Source organism: Chlamydotis macqueenii, chromosome 2 (genome assembly GCF_036417535.1).
Source record: "Chlamydotis macqueenii isolate bChlMac1 chromosome 2, bChlMac1.mat, whole genome shotgun sequence".
In the NCBI taxonomy this organism is placed as follows: Eukaryota; Metazoa; Chordata; class Aves; order Otidiformes; family Otididae; genus Chlamydotis; species Chlamydotis macqueenii.
In genome coordinates, this window is record NC_141557.1 from 22,746,098 (window position 1) to 22,765,617 (window position 19,520).

The window sequence follows — 19,520 nt, forward strand, 5'->3', positions numbered from 1 at the left end:
GAGGCACCCGTGACAGGGTGAGAGGTGGGGAAATGCCAGCGGCTCCCCAGCTGTTCCTAGCCCTTTTCTCCTGAAAGTAGGGACCAAGCAGGAGGACAAAATGGATGGACCTGTTTAGGAATCACTCTCTTGACCTACTTTGAGTGTAAACACAACTTAAATGACCTGGGTATGTCCATCAGAGGGGTGGTGGGTGGGAGAAGAGCAGCTGGCTGACTACCAGCGACCCCAGAGCTGGATGTTGGGGGACTGTACATAGCCCCCAGGAGAAACAGGGCCCTGCCAGGGTGCAAGCAGAGCAGCCCAGGTCAGGTCAGAGGAGTGCTTGGCCAACTGTCTGGTCCCAGTGGCCCAAGGCAAATGATAAGGAAGAAGCAGAAGAGCAGGACAAGTGTGTACAAGGCTTCCCCGGAGTCCTTTACCAGCACTGCAAGACTCTTTGAGTCCGGTACAATTTCTGTGTGTTTGGCAGCCCTCAGTTATGTCCGTTAACTTGTCCACTCCCGGCTTGAACCAGTACAGACTTCCAGCATCCGTGTTTTCCTGTGGCAAGAGGTTCCTCATTGTAACCAGGCCCTGTGCCAGAAAAAGTATCTTAGTATCTTAGTTTTGAGCTTACTGACCTCTTCTGTTACCTTCCAGTTCTTGCATTGTACAAGACAGAGAATGATCAATCTCTTTGTTTTCTTATGCCAGACACAATTTCCAGGTCTTTGAGAAGATAATATATCATCTTCTAGAACAACAAAAAAAAACATTAGCAGCAGTATCTTTTAAGAAGCAATAATTTTGTCAGACCCACACGAGAAGATCCTGTGCTTCTCGTTGTCATCCCTCCTAATACAACTGTATACTCCGAGTTAAGTCATTCTGTTTGATCTCTGTCTTTTGTACCGTACACTTTAATATTTTAAGTTTCATAATCTCTTGCATTTTCCTTGGCACAAGGCCGTTTGTGGTCACCAGATAAGGAGGACAACCTTAGTTTAGCTGAGTCCCCCAGAAATAGCTGAGAGTAAGAGTAGAGCCCTAGGCTATAGATGTGACTTTAGTAAACCTGTGGAAACATAGACTTTTACTGGAAAGGAAGTGTAGTGAATGCTGAGAAACTATGTATCTAACTTCAGCAATCTAAACTAAATAAGTTTTAAGAGAGCATGGGTCTGAATTTCTGACTCTGTAAAAGGCATACAGACCTTGTAGAAGTCTTTGAGCTTCCCCAGGTGGATAAGTATCCTAAATATTTAATATTCACTTCTAAGAGGAATTAGAGGACTGTAATCAGTAACTCAAACAAAAGCATCTCTTTTAGATGTTCCTCAGTAATGAGTCACTTGCAGGCTGCTGTGCAAATCATCCATATAGGTATATGGACCTGACCAGAATTAAGGGGGTCCTAGAGGGCGAATCTAGGAACAGCGGGTCACGCTGATTCTGCAGTGGCTGGAGGAGTTGTTTGCCCTTTCTTCCTCCTGTATTTATAGCTGCTCAGGTATTTTCCCTCCCTTTTATCAGCTCTGGGGCTCATTGTACCTGTTCACAAGGGGTTTGAATTACCTAATGCAGCAAAACCATGGGTTTGTTGAACCCTCCCAAGGGTACTTTGATGAGTGCCAGTACTGACACCAGGAGTATTTTGATGAGTGTTAGTTCTGACACCGAGAGTATTTTGATGAGTGCTTGTGCTGACATGAGGTAGGATCAACACTTGCTGCTAAGGGGGCACTGAGACCTCCTGCTTCCATCAGCAACCTGTGACTGAGGGGACCCCACCTCCATGGACACTTGTCCCATGAATGCTCCCATTCAGAAATTTAATAGCATCCTTCTTTTTGTTGCCTCTGTTGCTTAACACTTAGATAGAAAGTCTTTTTCTTTAATATCCAATTTCCATTGACTCGTTGACAGTCTGTGTATGTTTGAGGTTCTGTCAGCATCTTCTATAGTCTAATTAGCTACCTTTACATCTTGGTGTATAAACCCTGGTGCATTCAGATCCCCTCACAACTCAATTTTTTGCTAGGCTTCCGGAGCTTTCAGTTCCCTGGTTATCTCAGGAGACCCTCTGTGTAATTGAACTTTCTAAGCAAAGCCGTCCAGTAGCTGTCCGCAGTATTTGAAAAGAGGTCTCCTTTGGACAGTAGTATTAATCTTACCTCAGTTTGACTGGAAATACGTCTTCTTTGATGTATTCTGGGATGACAGTTGCGTTTTTCAGGAAGACACTCTATTGATCTGGCAAATCATTTTGCCAGAAACAAGCGCAGTCATGTCTCTCTTCCTTATGAACCAGGCCCTCCAAAACAACGTAATAGAAATTCCTTCCAGCCCTTAAGTACATAAATTTGCTGTTTGTACAATTGAATTTTATCCTGTTTCTAATATCCAATCCTGAAGGTCATCCAACTCTTTCCTGTGGCAGTTTTGTCGATCTTCTTCTTTATTCCGCATGCTTTCCAACTTAGCATTATCAGTTTATTTCATTAAGGTGCTTCTGGTTTTTGTGCCTGGATTATTAACGCAAATATCAAGATGGCAGTTTGTAGGGCTCATATGGAAGGACTCATACTACCAGCCTTGTCCCACTTGGGGCAGTACCTGCATGAGCAAAAGAGCCTATGGCCCTGCTGCCTGTTTAGCCAGGACGAAGCTCTGGAAAGCCGAGCGGCTGCTGGCCCAGATAAGCTCTGCTGGCTTTGCCCTCCCACAGCAGGTCAGTTCATCCCTAGCCTAGGTGTTCTGCTGTTCGAAGGAGAAACATTGAATTTTGTCTCTTCTGCTGAGAAGGTTTGTGCTCGTTCCCTCCTGTACCGTCGGTCAGCATGCCTGTTGTCATGTTTTCTTTACTGGTTCTTCAACTTTTCTGGTTTTATCACCTCTTAGGTGGGACAATATCAATATTGATACAGATTTCATCTAGGTTAACATTTTATGATCTTTGAAAACGTTTAGTGAAATTTCTCATGTAATTTGCTTGCCTAGAAAATAGCTTATGAGGGAGAGAATCTGTCTGGTTCGGCATGGATGTCTCGGTAAATACAGCATGCTTTAAACTTATATACATTTGCCTCAGGTCTGATTGTTTTTTTTCTCTTCAGTGTTTGTTCCAAAGCCTTGTGTACTTTTGAGGCTATGTTTGCCGTTGCCCAGAGCATTTTCCTCTGACACTGCTAGAGCTGCTGGGTTCCCCGGTGGAGCGTGAGGGATGGGCCCGATGGAGGCCCTGGGGCCTGAGGGCAGCGTGGTGCCTGCGCTGGATGGAACTGGCCGTGAGCCTATGGTGTGGTGCAGCTCCTGTGGCTGATGGCTTTGTCTGCCCATTTAGTGTGATACTGACCATAGTGGTATTACGAGGTCATTTCATTGTTGTACCATTGTGTCCTTAGGAGTCTGCTGGAAGCAGCTGCCATTTTCCCTCAGATACAGCCTGCTGCAGGAGTGACCCATTCTCAGCTTTCTGCCTTTTTTTTTTTTTTTTTAAGGTTCACCTAATTTCCTTACTGTTTTCTTTTAGCAGCAAATAGAAAAGTCTCTTGAATTAAAATAATTATCAGTGGCTGGTTTTGAACCTTCTGTGAAGAAACCTCCCCTCAGTTTTCCTTGTCCTGCCTTCTGGTATTAAAAGTCAATGCATCCCATGCACTCTATAACTCCATTGGAGGTGGTTGTTTCAGTTATTTTTATGAACATTTTAGGAAAAGTATCCTGCGGGTTTTGCCCTTTTCAAATGTAAATTTTTAATCAGTGCTTGCTGAGAGGGAGTGCAAGAACACATGTGCGAGGCTTATGGTTCTTTTTTACTTCTTCTTGCAGTGACTTGCTATCTTCTGAATATCTTGAGAGGCATATCGAACAAGGTGGGAAGACAGTGGAAGTTAAAGTAAGAATTTCCTTTTTATGCTTTGCATTTTAAATTTGCTTTGCTTTTCATGTTAATGCAAACTCACCTATTTTCTTGAAAGGACAGATACTTAATTTTTCATGTGGTTCGTTTGACTCTTCTGATGCAAGCATGTTTCATGTCTTCTAACTTTTCAGCTTTTTAAATAAGACAAATAAACTTTACTGGCAAATTTAGTACATTCATGTTTATATCAAAAGGTTATCCATGAAAAATGTATACATTGTAGTTCTTTTTACTAGTTAATATAATTTACTTTTAATGCCTATTGAAGAAAATTGTTCTGGTTTGGTAACTAGCATTTCCTCATTGTCCTAAACCCCGAGTTTGTTGTTTTTAATGACCTTCTTTGTAAGTTTGAGAATAGCAAGATTTATTGTATAATATTTCCAAATATTTAGTCACCATCTCAAATTGTGGGTTTCTTTCTCTGGGTGTTTGTTGGCATGATGGCTCCATGATCCTTTTTGTTGCAGTTGTCTTCTGTGAAATGTCTCACTGCCTTTTCAGGAGTGCTTTGTTATTTGCATGCAACATGGGAGAGTTTTCCTGAGGACCTTCTGTTTGTTAGGACAATATTTTATAGACATCAGGTATAAAATTACTGTCGATTACATAAAATGTGCATGAATGTAATATATGCTGTGCATAATAGAAACTCTTTAATATCAGGTCAAATTTTATTCAAAGTTTGCATTTTATTAAAAGAAACCAGAAGTCTTTTACTAAGTCTAAGATCACCTAAATATACTGAAAAAAATGTAGTAACTTTTGCAGTGTGAAAGTGGAAGTGGAAAGGGACAAAGTGGTCCTCCAGCCACTGAGTAGTTCAATCCTTTAGATACTGAGTAGCTGAAGATAGACATTTCCTTTGGTTTATCCCTTTCTAGCATTTGCAAACTTGAAATCTGCTTTATTTTTACTCTCTGATAATAGTCTGCATACATTGTCAGACTGAGACAACCACATACATGTTCCATTAAATTGTAAAGACTAATTTCTCAGTCAGCCATGCTCTGCAGTCAAGGAGTCTTGACTCAGATTCAGAATATGAGTCAAAGCAGAAATAAAGATAATAGCTGATATTAATAAGAACAAAACAATCCATTTGTCTGCGTCAAGGTATATATGCAAGTTGTCTGAGTTAATCTATCCGAGTCCCATCACTGAATTAGGACAAATCTACTTCTGATGAGTAAGCCTTAATCAAGCAAGGAAATGTTTGAAATCAGTGGCTCTTCTCTACTGTTTAATTGGATGGGGAAGAGATGGGAGGATCAGGCCTTTCAGAGGAAGGATTGTAAAACGTTTTCTGGGCAAAACATCTCCCAGCCTCCAGGGTCTCAGAGATGAATTCCCCTTCAGTTAGCTGCTGTGCAAGGTCATGGTATATGTTCAGAGATGGCTTTCACTGCTTTGCTTAGTACTCTCTCAAATTTGCTTTAAGTAGAGAACCAGCATTGCTGGTTCTCGACCTTGACGCTCGAGGTGAGCTGAATTGGGAGTGAAAGGGTTGTGAGGCCCTGCGAAAGAGGAGCGTTGCTTCTCAGGTGGCCTGGTTCCCTCTCCATGCTGCCTTGCACCTTGCACACCTGTGGGCAGGGGCGAAAAGGTGGCTGGGGAGCACAGGGGGGCTCTTCTGCCCCCTTCTCACTGACCTCTCAGAGAGTTTGGCAAGCAGCAGTTCCATAGAAGCATGCCAGGAAGGGAGAACATACATTTTTTGCTTGTTTTGCTGCATCCGAGCATCTGGGATCAGAGGAGAGGGAAGCAGCTGCTTGAAAAAGTGTCTGGAAGAGCCCATGGGCTGCAGTCATGGGCACATTTTCAGAAAAGTTTGGATATCAAAAGACTTTTGGAAGAGTGCAGGCTGCTGGGTACATTTGATGCCAGACTCTGAGTGAGGCTAATTTCAGTACCCAATAGCTGTTTAAAAATAAATCTGGCCCTCTCTGACCAGCCAGTATTTTTCAAAGCACCTGTAAGTGCTCTGGAGAGCCCTGTTCATCCGTTGAATAATTTCTGAAAAGCCCAGAAGTTTCTGTTTTGCATTTGGGAAATTGAACTCTGGTTTTACATTAAATATTTTGAAAATCCTTCTACAAATACAAAATTTTTTCATGATGGTGATTTAGTACCTTCGGTATCTGTGGAAACTGTTTACTGTAACTGGTAGAACCACCTTTAAATTGGTACTTACAATGCATACCAGGCAAAACTTAATTGTTATACTAGATTTTAGGGATTGTGTGAATTGCTTAGATACTATTTTAAAAATAGCTAGCAAAAGGGTGCAACATAAATAAATCACAAAAAATACACTCTGCTATGCGGAATATTCTTAAGCAGAAGAAGAGGTATTTCAGAAAGGAGCCAGGTTTCCATCAGCTGCTTCGATGAGCTGCTCTTCACCCACCTCTGTGCGATTTGTCTTTGGCTGTAGGCAGAAACAGAGGTGGCCTGGCAATATCTCACTCGCCGCTTTGGTAGGGAAATGATGACAGAAAAAAAAGTCTGTCTGTCATCCCCTGCCAGCTGCAGGCTTTGAGCAAGCCTGTTTATACAGCAAAAGGGCCTCCTCTGTTCTTGGCTTTCTTAGTGATGTAAGGAGAGATGTATTTTAAAGTACATATATATTCCCCCCTTGCATTTCCCAGTGCAGGAATATTGCAAAAAATCGTCAGTGGTGCTGTTGTGCTGTCAGCAATGTGGGAGAAGACAGGAGCTCTGAACCACTGTGGGAAGGCAGCTGTATGTACACTCAGCAGTCTGGGAATGTTACAGGCATGAATGTGTCTGGGAAGCAGATGCCTGCCTGGGCTCATATGCGATGTGGAGTTAATAACTACTTTTGCCACTCCTCCCCCTCTCCATTCCCCTCACTCCCCTCCAGTAAAACTTCCTGTGCCGTAAAATACATATGGATCTTCTGCTATTACTTAGGATGCTTCAGAGAGGAGAGGAGGGCAGGGAAAGGGAGAAACATTCAGATCATTAAAAACGCCACTTTGAAGGAGCAAAGGGATTTTCATAGGGAGGAGAGTCCTCAGCTTAACACACCTTTTTGTTATAAGAGAAAGTTGAAAACATTTGATTGCTACATAATTCATTAATTATTGGACCAATGTGAAGGTGGAACATGTTATGCATGTTTTTGCAAGGTGCCAGCGTTTAGCAGCTGCAGAAGAGAGACTGCTCTGTGAGACTGCTTGTTAATTTGGCACAGTTAGACAGCACCTAAGACATTCTTATTAAGCCAGCAGCAATGTGCAGTGCTTAAGAAAAACAAAAGGAGGTAGATCTTTCAATTATTTCAGTGTTTCCCCCCCCACACCCTCCTTTATTTTAGATCATGTCCCTAACTGCTAGGAAAGTAGTGATATTGGCCTAAATTCCCTCAGTAGCAAAGAGAATAACCAATTAATAAAAAAGAGAAAAACCCTTCATGCATTGCCTTTTCCTGATTGTGTCAGTCCAGCTCATCCTATGCTCACAGCACATAAATACTCAACTTGTGTATACTTTATGTTGCTGCAGTATATCTCTGTGTCCTTTTATCTCTCTCTCTCTTTATTTTGGATTATCATTCTGTCACTGGTGCTGTCAGTGAGATGAAAGGCAAGAAACAGCTATAGTGCTGAGTAATTCACATTGCTGGATTTTTCTCCCTCAGAAGGAATGAGTGATATCTATTCAGTGACATTTTCTCGTATAAGATGTTTCAGTTTTCCTCTTTGGAGAGAGTAGAAATAAATGTTTCTGCCTCTATTCCCCCAAAACATTGGACAATTCTATGAGTCCTTAGAAAATTGCTTTCTGAAAAAAATTAAGCAGTGAAAATAATTCAGATCCCAGTCAGAGAACTTGCACAGGTAGAGTTGTCATAGATAAATGCGATGAATTTTTGATGGCATGTTTAAATATAACTAGAAAGAACTACATTTCATAGGAAATACTAAATTTCTTAAGTGTGGTAGTGTGAACACAGTATGTGTATTATGGGCACAAATTTGCAGCAGGAGTGCTCACAGCATAAAATAACGTTGTTTTTGCTTCTACTTCACAGCATGTTCATTGTCCTGATTGTGTTGAACAGCATAAATGGAGTAATATTAAATGCTAGGCACAGTTTTTTTCTCCATTGCAGTGCTGACAGAGAAGCTTTGGCCAAACTTGCCTTGTGGCTTAAGATTTTACTGTCCCAAGCTGTGCTGAGCCATACTGCTGGTCCCCGTGGTGCTCAGCCACTGCCTGTACAGCAGCGAGCGTGGGCAGGGCAGTGCCCAATGCCTTCCTTCAAACTGCCGATGGCCATCCTCTCCAGCTGGGATGCCCCAGCATGGCCTCGTGCTCTGTGGTGGCTCTAGCAGAGATGCCGTCATTGCAATTTGGGGAATGAAGGTTGTGGAGCAAATGCGTTTTAATGCTGCACAGCAAAGCATAGCCCTTAGTTTGCAAAAATAGTAATTATTTCCTTTTGTTATGTGCATTGTTTGGCTAGTAGAGTGCGCAAAATGCCTGTTCCTTTAGCTTACAGTTATTTTAATGCTTATGCACATAAGGGGAAAATTATTGTTCTTCATTGCCTTGCTGTGATCTTGGCTTGTGTGTACCATGATGTGTATTTGAAGGGCTCTTTAAATGTCCTTTTTTAGGAAAATAATATAGAAGGGAGAAAAATATTAAAATCTTGAAAGGCCAAAGAGGGCTGGGAATCCTTGACATGATGCATATTGCTTTTTGTGTTAAACTCCCTCTTTCAAATCTGATCTGTTCAAGGCATTGTTAAGGAACAGTCTCTTGACTGAGGGCAGTGTCTGTGTCTGTCCTGTTTTAGTTCCTGTGTTTGATGACACCTTATCCTAAGTAGTATTCCAACATCTTGCTGTACCGCTACAAGTAGGAACTAATCATAAGGCTGCAATAATTTGCAGCGCAGCCAGAATAAACACCGAGCCAGTACAGTGAGCGGGTCATTTTTATCATTAACTGGTATGTTTCCAATCTTATAACAAGGTGCTTCCACCAGCATCTTCCAGTTTTAAGGGCATCCACTGAGCTCTGTAGAAGAATCTTACTGTTTTGTAATCAAAGAGAAAGGCATTTTAACCTGCCAGAAAAGCCTGTATGCTAAACAGGCTTTCCTGTGAAGGATTATATTTTCTTTATGAAAACTGGAGCGCCAGTTTGGCTGGTGGGAGGGGATGGGAAGGGAGCGCAGGGAGGCTCTGCCCTGGGAGGCTGGAGCCTGGGGCTGGCGGGAAGCTGTGTGTGCACGTACCTGGAGCTTGTACAACCTAGCGATGAGCCCCTGGGGGAGGAAAGAAACTGAAAAGGAACAAATAATAAATAATGCAGAAATTATGTATGCCTATATCTGACAGGGCTTTTTCAGCTGTGTCCGGAGACTAGAGAAGCTGTTAGTACCAGAAAAATCACTCTCTTGCTCATTTGAGAGAAGATTTTGAATAAGGGTTCCCATAATGTCGTCAGAGCTCCTCTCCCCTGCTCCCTCAACAGAGCTGTGCTTGCCTCATGACAAATTATTAATAAATCTAGGCCATAATCTACTTTTTAGTGATAGCAATAAACTAGCCGAAGAAGAGGTGCCAGGGAGTCTGTGAATCTGACACAGTTTAGCAGGGGATTCCTGTAAGGTTGATCTTCAAACTGCTCTAATCAGATATTTTCATTAATTACTTAGGTAAAAAAAAAGTATATTAATGAAATTTGCTAGCCGTACAAAACTGGGAGAAATTGTAGTGCACAGAAGGATCAGATGGATCACTGGCTATCTTTGACCAATGAAGACTGGTTTAACTCCAGTCTGGAACTAAGTACCATGCAGCCGCTCACTCACCCTTCCCCTCTTGGATGGGATGGGGGAGAGAATCAGAAAGGAAGGAAAACTCGTGAGTTGAGATAGAGACAGTTTACTAGGACAGCAAAGGAGAAGATAATAATAATATAAATTATATATTAATAATGATAATTATAAAATATAATTATAATAGAATATACTGATATTAGAATATACAAAATTAACAATGCACAATTACTCACTGCCAGATGACTGATACAGCCTGTCCCGAGCAACGATCATGGAATGGAACCGAGAGTGATCTTGGAACGATTCTGAGAGATCCACCAGCCAACCCCCGCTTACGTACTGAGCATGACGTCTGTGGTGTGGAATACTACCTTTGACCAAGTTCGGTCAACTGTACTGGCTATAGCCCTCCCAGCTTTTTGCACCTGCACGTTAGCAAAACCTAGGAAACTGAAAAAAGTCCTTGAGCTGTTAGCAACAACTAATAATATCAGTGTATTATCAGTGTTCTTCACCTACCAAATCCCACACTAAATCCAAAGTACTGCAGCTGCTGGGAAGAAAATTCGTTCCAGCCCAGCCAAAACCAGGACAGAAGTAAATAAATATGGGATGTAATCAAATAGAACAAATGGCAACTTATTTCACTTAGGAACTAATTATAGGAGTTTTTGCTCTGTGTCAGGAGTTCATGAATTGAAAGTTCCACAGGAAGGAGAAGATCAGATTGTAGTAGTAGAGCAGAGAATGACTGTGTGGTTCATACCTTACAGCATGCTGCCATCGCAGAGGGAACTGTGTTCCCAGAGAATACTGGTAAAATTACTTCCCATAGATTTTGGCTAGAATAAATGTTACTCTGTGTGCCCTGATGAAGAGTTGACAGAATTTTTACATTTCTATGTGTTTTCAGTTACTCTGGACATCTTTTTTTTTTCAGCAGTGTCACGCTGCCACACAGAGTCAATATGCGTGAGGAATATCTCACTTTCCTCTTGTAGCATTGTTTGAATTATGGAAGCAATTCCCTTGGGGTTCAGTAAAACATAGTATCCTCTCTGGGGTACCAGGGCAAGACAATCAGTCATTGTATATAATGCATTTGCCTGACCTAATGGTCCTGCAGGCTGGCACCTTCAGTGTACATTTGCATTAACTTTTTTTGTGTCTCTTTATCTCTCTGCTATTACTAGCTTATTTTCTACCTACATCCTGCTACTGAGAAGGAGGAAATTAAAAGTGTCAGCTTTCAGTGTTAGGAGTCCTTCCCAGGCCATGTTTTTGAATATACTACAGGAGAATGAATCTCAGATTATGACTCATGTAGGATCTTGCAGATTTAGTTATCTTGTCTTCCTTTTCTTTGTGACATAAAAAAATAAATCCAGTGGTTTTAGCTACTCCTAGAGGGGAAAAAATTGTCAGAAAGTGGAAGCCATCAAGAGTTTAAAATGTACATCCTATTGTGTATGTGGGCCCCAGTGATGAAATCCCGGTTTTGCTGAAGTGACAAGTTGAGTGACTCTGTGACCATCAGGAGTTACGTCTTGAGTACTCCCCGCTGCAGTTTTCGCATGCCCCAGAGGGAAGGCGGTAGTCCAGTGCTTGAATTTGCAGAAAAGTCCTGACAGACTTTGTGCACCTCATGTGTTATTTTCTGTGAGCCACAACATATAGCATACATAGACAGAAAGTGGCATCAACCAAGTGTTCTGTAAACTCAGGCCCTGCAAGGACTGAGTATAGCTAGAGAGAAAATAACTACTACTATAACATTAAAGAACATTAAATCCCTTTGTAGATGCTCCAACTAGAGAATAAAAGTATCTTTTGGGGTTTAACTTAATCCCTTTGAGGGGGAATTAAGCTAAGCAAGCTGAAGCTGCTGTACTTTTGAAAGAGCACTTCCATGTAAGACTTGAGTGTGCTTTGGCTTGACATCTTTACTTACGTAATCTTGACTTCTATAAATAGCTTTGCTTAGGCATGTCTGTTGTTCCCTATAGGTACCAAACTTGCACTGTATTATATACAGTAGGTTAATATTTCTAGACACAGTCTCTAGCTCTGTGAATTCTCACTTAAAGAGAAGTTTCTGTCATTCAGAAATAATGAGCCAATAAGGAAATCTAATTAGTATTTTTCTCCATTTTACTCAGAACTTTGTTTTCTTCTGACTGATTGGTATCCATGTGGGTGCGTGCCAACATCTCATCTTCTATGTTGTATTTATAGTAATCTTGTATATCACATGCTTATAATGTGGCTTCAGATTCAGGGTTGGCTGATGAATTGATGTGACAGATTGGTATGGGTACATTACAAAGAATTTTCCTATAGTCTGTTAAAATGTTGGCTCCCTTTTTCCTGCGTACAGGCATGTAGGAACAGGGCAAAATGATTGTCATTAAAATGAGTTGTGTGCCATAACTCAGAGACACTAGGCACTGCTAGAAGAGCCGACTTAAAGACAACAGAGTAGGCAGGAAGAGGTAACCAACCCTGTTCTCTGCCTCACCTTAATCTGGCGGCTGATAATTAAAATAGTTTTCTCTAACACCAAGGTAAGGCAAGGCAAGTCAAGAGGCTATTTTACAAGCAGATGCCAAGGCAGCTCCCAGACCAGATGGCATTGCGCTGGCATGAGTTCTCCATCCACACCCTGCAGCTACGTTCGTGGAGTGTCTTCTCTCAAAGCTACTGGGCAGTAAACAGAAGCCTCATTTGGCCTCAGAACCGGGAAGCTGGGCTAATAGCATGCGCCATCTGCTGAAGGCGCCTACTGTGAGTCACCAATGGCAGTCGGAGTGAGTTGCCTGTGTGCGGGATCCTGTCACGTACATGTGTGTGTATGTTTTTTAAGAGTGCTGCCAACAGTCTTTAAACATAGACATTTTGTGGAGAAGCCTTAAAAGTGGTGATGCCTTATCCTGATGTTGAATCCGTATTTCTCCTTTCAGAATCTGAAATAGCGTTGTAACCTAATGTCACTACAGTATGTCAGCTCTGAGCTGTATGAGTACGTGTGATAGCTGTCCTCCTACAAAGGGAGGGTGCTGTTCATGTTTTCAAAACAGTTGGCTTTCAGGAGTCTACAGTACACTATAGCTAAGTCCAGAGACCTACTCTGCAGAGAGGGGATGCCGTGGATCCTGGAGTTGTTATTGAGCTGTGTAAGGGCTGAGCACAGGACTCGGCTGCAGGACAGTGCAGTCCTGCCAGCTGGGGCTCCTCCTTTGCTGAAGCACATGCCAATTAGAAGAGACTTTGTCTCGATGTAGTTACACAGACTGAAGTGCCATTTTGACTTTTCTGTTTACAAATAGAAACCCGTTCATAACAAAGTGTTTTCTGCCATAGAAGTCAGGGAGAGGGTGTGCATTTTCTTCTTTTGTTGCTCTTTCTCATGCAGTCTTATTTACCATTGGGCTAAAACTTGTTCAAGCATCAATAATTTTTAGATAGATCTAAATGATTACTAAGGAAGCAGTTTAAAAACTAGTGACCCTAAAATGGGTAGCTCTTTAAAAAGCTAATCATTACTTGGCACAGAATGATGGTATGGTTCTTAGATGGCCTTTTGGAAGCTTTCTGCTGCAAGGAAGGAGGGAGCTGTGTTAGTAGGATCTGAACTAGACCAGCAGTCTCCTTTGGATTAATGAGTTAGAATAGAAATATGTAGCTGCTGAAAGAAGGAAGTTATTAATATTAGGGTCAGTGCCTGAGTGTAGCATGAGTTTTAATGGCAAGCATCTCTCCTAATTGCAGAAAACTGCTTACTTGAAAATCTGATGTTGAGTGTTATTTGAAAGAAGATGAATGAGCGTCCTTAATTTTCCTCCTCTGGGAAGGTCATAGTGTCTCTGAAGTGAATAACAAACACTGTCAGTGTATGGTCAGCAGATGGTTTCTTCACTGAGACTGCAGAGAAGAGTGAACCACTGCCATCACTTACTGTCGTGGCTGTTCTTTTGCTTTACTTGTTTCCCCCCTTCATTGTGAATATCAGTTAGGGTGGTTTTTGCCTCTTTTGTGTTTACTCAGCAGCTGGTGCCTCTCTGTGCAGGGACGAACTATCTTAAAGGATAGAAACGGGGACAGATTTTACTTGCATTACTAACATCTCAGCCTTCTCATTTTTTAATGTCTTTGCCACACTATCTACCCAGACAGGCTGCAGGAGAATTCGGACTAACATGGGCAAAAAGGGTTGCATGCTGGTCGGCAAGGAGCTGTAGCTGTAGGCAAGATACCCCTAATTCAAGATTTTGTTGTAATTATCCAACTTAAGCATCAATATCTAGTCATAAAGTGACCATTATTGTAATGATTCATTTGTTGTAGTTGACCCTGGGGTCATTCTGATTTTTTTTTTTTTTTAGGATGTTATTACATTTTTAGCTCCCCAAATCAATAGACTTCTTATTAAACATCTCTATATTCTTTATTGCTCTTGAGGTCACTGAAGGCTGTGAGGTTTCGTGAAGGAAAGATACCACTAGAGAAGAGAGACAGCCCCAGTCTTTCAGCAAATCTTTCCAAGAGCAGAGTAAAAGAAGATAGATGCAATGCTTACGTTTAGTCTTTTGGTGGTCTTAGATCTCCCATATACTGTGATTCTTCCTGTAGTACAGTGTATTTTATTATAGCACCTGCTATAAAGGAGCTTTATTACATGTCAAAACCAACAAGATTTCAGCCTCAGCACTACAGGGAGGCAAAGGCAGTAAACTTCTTGTCCAAAATTACATGTGCTCTAATGAAAGCATGGATCTGTAGAGTCCCTTCGATTGTCCTGACTCTTAGTAGGGAACCAGTCCCAGGCATTATAGTTTTAAATGCTTCTCTCTTCCTGGTTTTTTTGAACTGTTGAAAATGAGTCTCCCAAAAGTACAATACACAATTTGCACCATCCCCACCACGTGGCGTATGTTACAGGCATGTTTTATCTGCTTGAGAAGCTGCTAGGAGTGCTAAACAATCACTCTTCTAAGCCATTCAGTGCTAGTGCTGCCTGGTTTCACTACATTGCCTCTTACTTCCTTGCTGAGGTTATGACAATCATTTAGGAGTATCCTGACAGCAGGATTTCTTACACTGAAGAGTTTTCTTTAAAAAAAACCTACACCATACTGGTAGTGCTTCAAGTACTTTAAAAAAAGCTATTTTCATTTAAACTTCTTAAATTTTATTAATTGGTTTGGGGTGACTTGCATGATGTTGATAGGAACATGTAAGTCCGTGTGTAATAAAAATATCCCCCCAGATATTAGCATATAGAGATAAGTGTTTTGTAGTGCTTAAGAATCAGTCCCTGAGACTGAGATTTTGGTTACATTTCTGTCTCCACTAGAATTACTGTGAAATTCAGTAGATGATTGTATTGAATTGATTTGATTAAATAAAGTAGAATTTATGTATCTGAGCTGTATTTTTCCTAGGTAAGGATTTAAAGCTGTTTTTCTTATATTTTTATTTTCTAGATCTGCATGCATAAAATTTTGTTCATGGATTTATTAAGGAATAAATTAATTTGGAGGTACAATCATGGGGCGTTTATTTTATTCTCATTAAGAAGATCAAAACACACTTTTGAGCCACAAACTTGGATTCTTAGTATGAAAAAATGTTCCTCCTGGTTACAAAGACATGGTTTTGCAAACTAATGGAGCCTGAGATTCTACTTCTAGTACATATTAAGTACATTTTCTGAGAACAAACCGATTTGTCTAATTACTGCAAATTTCTTTCACAGCTAGAACTCTCTGTACAACTCCCTACTTGATAGTCTTTTCAATATCGTTCCCATGTTCATGTGCTTACTCCAGTTTTACCTTTTGCAAGAATACTACTGCAGGAGTTCTTTTTTGAAAGAGTATTTTATTACTCATAAGATTTTAGCTCATCCATATAGTTTGATTGTTAGTTTTGTTACTAGCTTACTGTAGTCTCTCTTTGTTTACTTTTTATTAATATATTTTGGAAATGCCTGAAAGCCTTAAGCAGTACTATGACCCTGTAGTGGGGGACATCCTACAGACTGAAAGAAGGAAAATACCAAATGAAGAAAGCTTAAAGTAGCTAACATATAGGAAGTCAGTACGTGTAAAAGAGGAGAACAAAATAGATAAAATTAGCCAAGGTAAGATGTAGTCTGTCTAAAATCTCATGTGACTTAGGATGGTGGTGACTAAAATGCATGTGAATGCAAGGGAGAAGCTCAAACCTTCTCCTTTTCACTTGTACTCCATCTGGGTCCCAAACGCTTGATGGCCCTGAGAAATGGTGACCTGAGGTGATGGGTCACACATCTTGCACCAGACACCCCGCTGTAGCCTTGTACAGAGGATCAGCCCTGGGTTTCTTACGGACATGAGCCGGATAAATGTTAGCACTGCCTGTCAAACATTACCTGTGTAGTACCAGCAGCATTTTCCTGCAGGCATCTTAGTAGAGAGGCGCTCACGGTGCTTGGGATGTTGGTCACTCTGCAGGTCAGTTTGGTGAAGGTGTTCTGTATCTGTACCAAATACACAGAGAAAAAGATGCTGAGGTGGCTGCTGTCACTGCAGCAAGCGGAAGAAGAAGTGATATGTGGAAGAGAGGAATAACGAAATTGAATGAAATTGGAAAAAAAACCCCCAGACTTTTAATAGAAGATATGCCACAGGGATTCTCCTCACAGATGAAGCAACAAGCCTGCCAAATAGTGTCAGACTCAGTCTGTTGGATCAGGTGTTGCCTTTCTCTGTAGCGCTGCTTCTGCTGCTGCTGCTGCTGCTGCTGCTGTTGCTGGTCACGGCAGCTGTGAGCTGCCTCCAGGTGCACTGCACTGAGTGCTTTGGGGTCTAACAGCAGCATGCTGGATGCTCTAGGAAAGATTTCGAGCAGGAACTAAAGATTTCCAGTGACCAGGTTGAGGTCAGGTGTTTTTCCCTGCAAGCAGCCATGCTCTGACAAACAGGCTCCTGTAGTCTCTTCAGGAGATCACCTCAAAACAGAGGCACTCATACTTTGTAGTTGCTTTCAAAAATAGTTTGCATGCCTTGCAGAAAACAGGACAGGATTTCATAATCAGAACATAAAACTACCAACATATTCTATGTACTTTCTTGCCTTTTGCCTGATCTGAATTAATTTTTTTTTTTAATATTTGAAAAATAAAATCCAAGAGCATTTAATGTCAGATGTCTAAAATGACTGTGCTATGCATCATGCAAGTGACTGCTGGCTTCTGAAAAAGCAGTGATTGTAATGCCTTTCCCTTCCTGCAGTAAATGGACATAAATATGAACATGGCTGGGTACATTAAGCTAGGTAGATTATTCATATATTTGCTGGTAGGGAATAGAAATAGTAAAGTGTTGCTGTTTAAAAAAATAAATCAGCACTGAAAATCTTTGTGATCCTTTAACCAGCAGTAGTGCAATAGTATGACAGAGCTGAATTTGGCAAGGCACTAGTAGGTAAGTTGCTCTGTAGGGTAGAGTGGCAGTGAGAATTTAAGGGATGTTTGAATTGCTTTTCTAATTTTGCATGCAAATATTGACATTGTGTGGTACTGAATGCACTTAGTGTATGTGCAGTAGGGCTTATGGCACTATCGGTGTGACTTCTGTGAAACTAAGGGGGAATTTTTTGAGTAAGGTCTGCTGGATTTAATTTCAAAAATGTGTATTTTATTTGCAGAAGATGAGGCAAATATTAATTTTCATTGTATCCCTTTGCTGCTTTTTTATACTTAAGGTTTTTATTGGTTTCGGAGCACTAGTGAGCAGTTCTGATTTGTTCTCTTTTTTAATCAAGTCTTCTTATTATTTGATAAACATACCTTTCTCCTCAGAAGTAGGAAATTGCTTGACTTTCAGAGCACAGTTCATCCTGTCCAATGTAGCCATGTGGAGACCAGGTGTTGAGTCTGTGCTCCCTATTTCCAATCCTTTTCCTAGCCAGTGAAGAAAGATTAGCACTGCTGGAGTAATTTGTTGCTGAAATCTGTCTCAAGATGCCAGGGATTTCACACTGAAAATATCCATCTCCGTTCAGTGTAGAGAGAGTCAAAATGATCATGTTTGTCTAGGTACCAAACCATGACTAAAAGGAGATGAGATGAACATCCTTGTGAGTGATAGTCAATTCTTGGTGCCATGTCAGTGGGTTGTCAATGTATTTATGAAAAAGCAGTGTTTGACGTGATGGAGTGTGATACCGTGGGATGTCCTGTGCGTTTACAGTCTCGCTTTCCAATTTCAGGGAGGAGAACATTGCTATTATCAGGGACAAATTCGAGGAAATCCTGTATCATTTGTTGCCTTGTCAACATGCCATGGATTACAGTAAGTCTGCTGTTTTGTTTTTACTGGCTTTTGCTTATTAGTCTTTTAAGCAAAATAAAGCTGTTTATAGTAAAATAAGTGTTTTTTATTTTCCTACTGGTTTGTCATCAATATTAAGTACTCAACGATCTTTAGAAAAAATGGATTTAATTTGAACCTTGCAAAAGCCTTGTTTGTTTGTTTACAGAATTCACTGACAAAGCATGCAACTTTCTTTTATTATTATATTTTTTAAAAAACTGAAGACCTATGACAGTGGCCAAGTATTGTTTTAAGATAGTTTCTGATAGAGATAGAAGAGTAAAAGTAGCTGAAACATCCTATTCTACAAGAATAAAAGGCACTGCCAATATTGACATATGAACCATTTGGAAATTGCGTTCTTTTCATGTTGTTACAATGACAGGTTTTAGCTTTCTTTTCTACTCTCTTTACAAAGGAAAGTGTCTGTTTCTCTTGTCCTATCAATTTTCTTCACAGAATTGCTGGCCTTAAGCTGTGTGCATGGGATAATACCTTTTATATATTTAAATCTTGGAAAATCTGTAAGAAAGGATGCGGAATTGTGCAATAATATTTTTTAAGTATATCATTTTTGTGATAATATAAAGTGTCTGTCATCTGAAGGTTACGTGGAGCCGTGTGTTGATTGTACAGCTTTTGAACCTGTCTACTTTTGGCACTATTGAAAGGTGCTAGTCAGATTTTCAGAGCAGCTAAGTAATTCCAGTGTCTGTTGATTCTGGGAATTACAGGATCTTGGTGGTTTTGATACTGAGATCAGCTTGAAAAGTCATGGCAGCAAGTGAGCCTGTGTGGAGATTACCTGAGCTTTGCCGCCTTTTGAGGAAGCAGGGCTTAGCTGATGGAAATCTTCTTCAGCTTATTATCTGTCTCCAGCTACTCTGTAGTTTTGGCATCAGCCATATAAATACATGTATTTAAGTAGTGTCTTTTATATTTGTATATCCTTTGTTAGGAAGAGGGAGAATGTGTGCAGAAGACTTGTCATCCTTGCACTTGTCTGATTTATAGCTGTGTTTCTCTCTTTTATGATCAAGGTTGAGCAGCTCAAGAAACCTGAGCCCAGATTCAGTATGGACAGTGAGCCTAAAAATAGTAGCATCCTAATGCATCCTGAGCCACTGCATGGCTTCCATTAGCAGGGATCCATTAGGTCTTGGCCCCTGGTAACTCCAGGAGAAAAGGCAGAAAGGAAGGAGAGCCTGCATATGTCCTCTCCTGCCCTCTTTTTGTGGGTTTGTTCTCAAGGCTGACCCTCCTGCTGCTCTGTATTCTTAAATTGCCTGATATTCAAATTGGTCCATTCTAACACAGTTACATGATGAAAGATGCAATTTTTTCCCTCTATAATTAATCTCTTCCTTGAGAGGTATCTTTTTTCCCTTCTTTTTTTCTGACACCATAAAGTTTCAGCAGAGTTATCCTTCAC

The 19,520-nt window shown here is 40.9% G+C and overlaps 1 protein-coding gene across 5 annotated transcripts in view; it reads left to right on the plus strand.

Moving 5' to 3' along the window:
- Positions 1-19,520, plus strand: part of ADAM22 (ADAM metallopeptidase domain 22) — a 139,362-nt gene that overhangs the window by 59,812 nt on the left and 60,030 nt on the right. For all 5 annotated transcript variants that reach the window (XM_086742245.1, XM_086742246.1, XM_086742247.1 and 2 more), the window contains exons 4-5: positions 3,814-3,880; positions 17,985-18,067. In XM_086742245.1, coding sequence (XP_086598371.1) covers positions 3,814-3,880; positions 17,985-18,067 — 150 coding nt within the window. The remainder of the gene's footprint in view (positions 1-3,813; positions 3,881-17,984; positions 18,068-19,520) is intronic.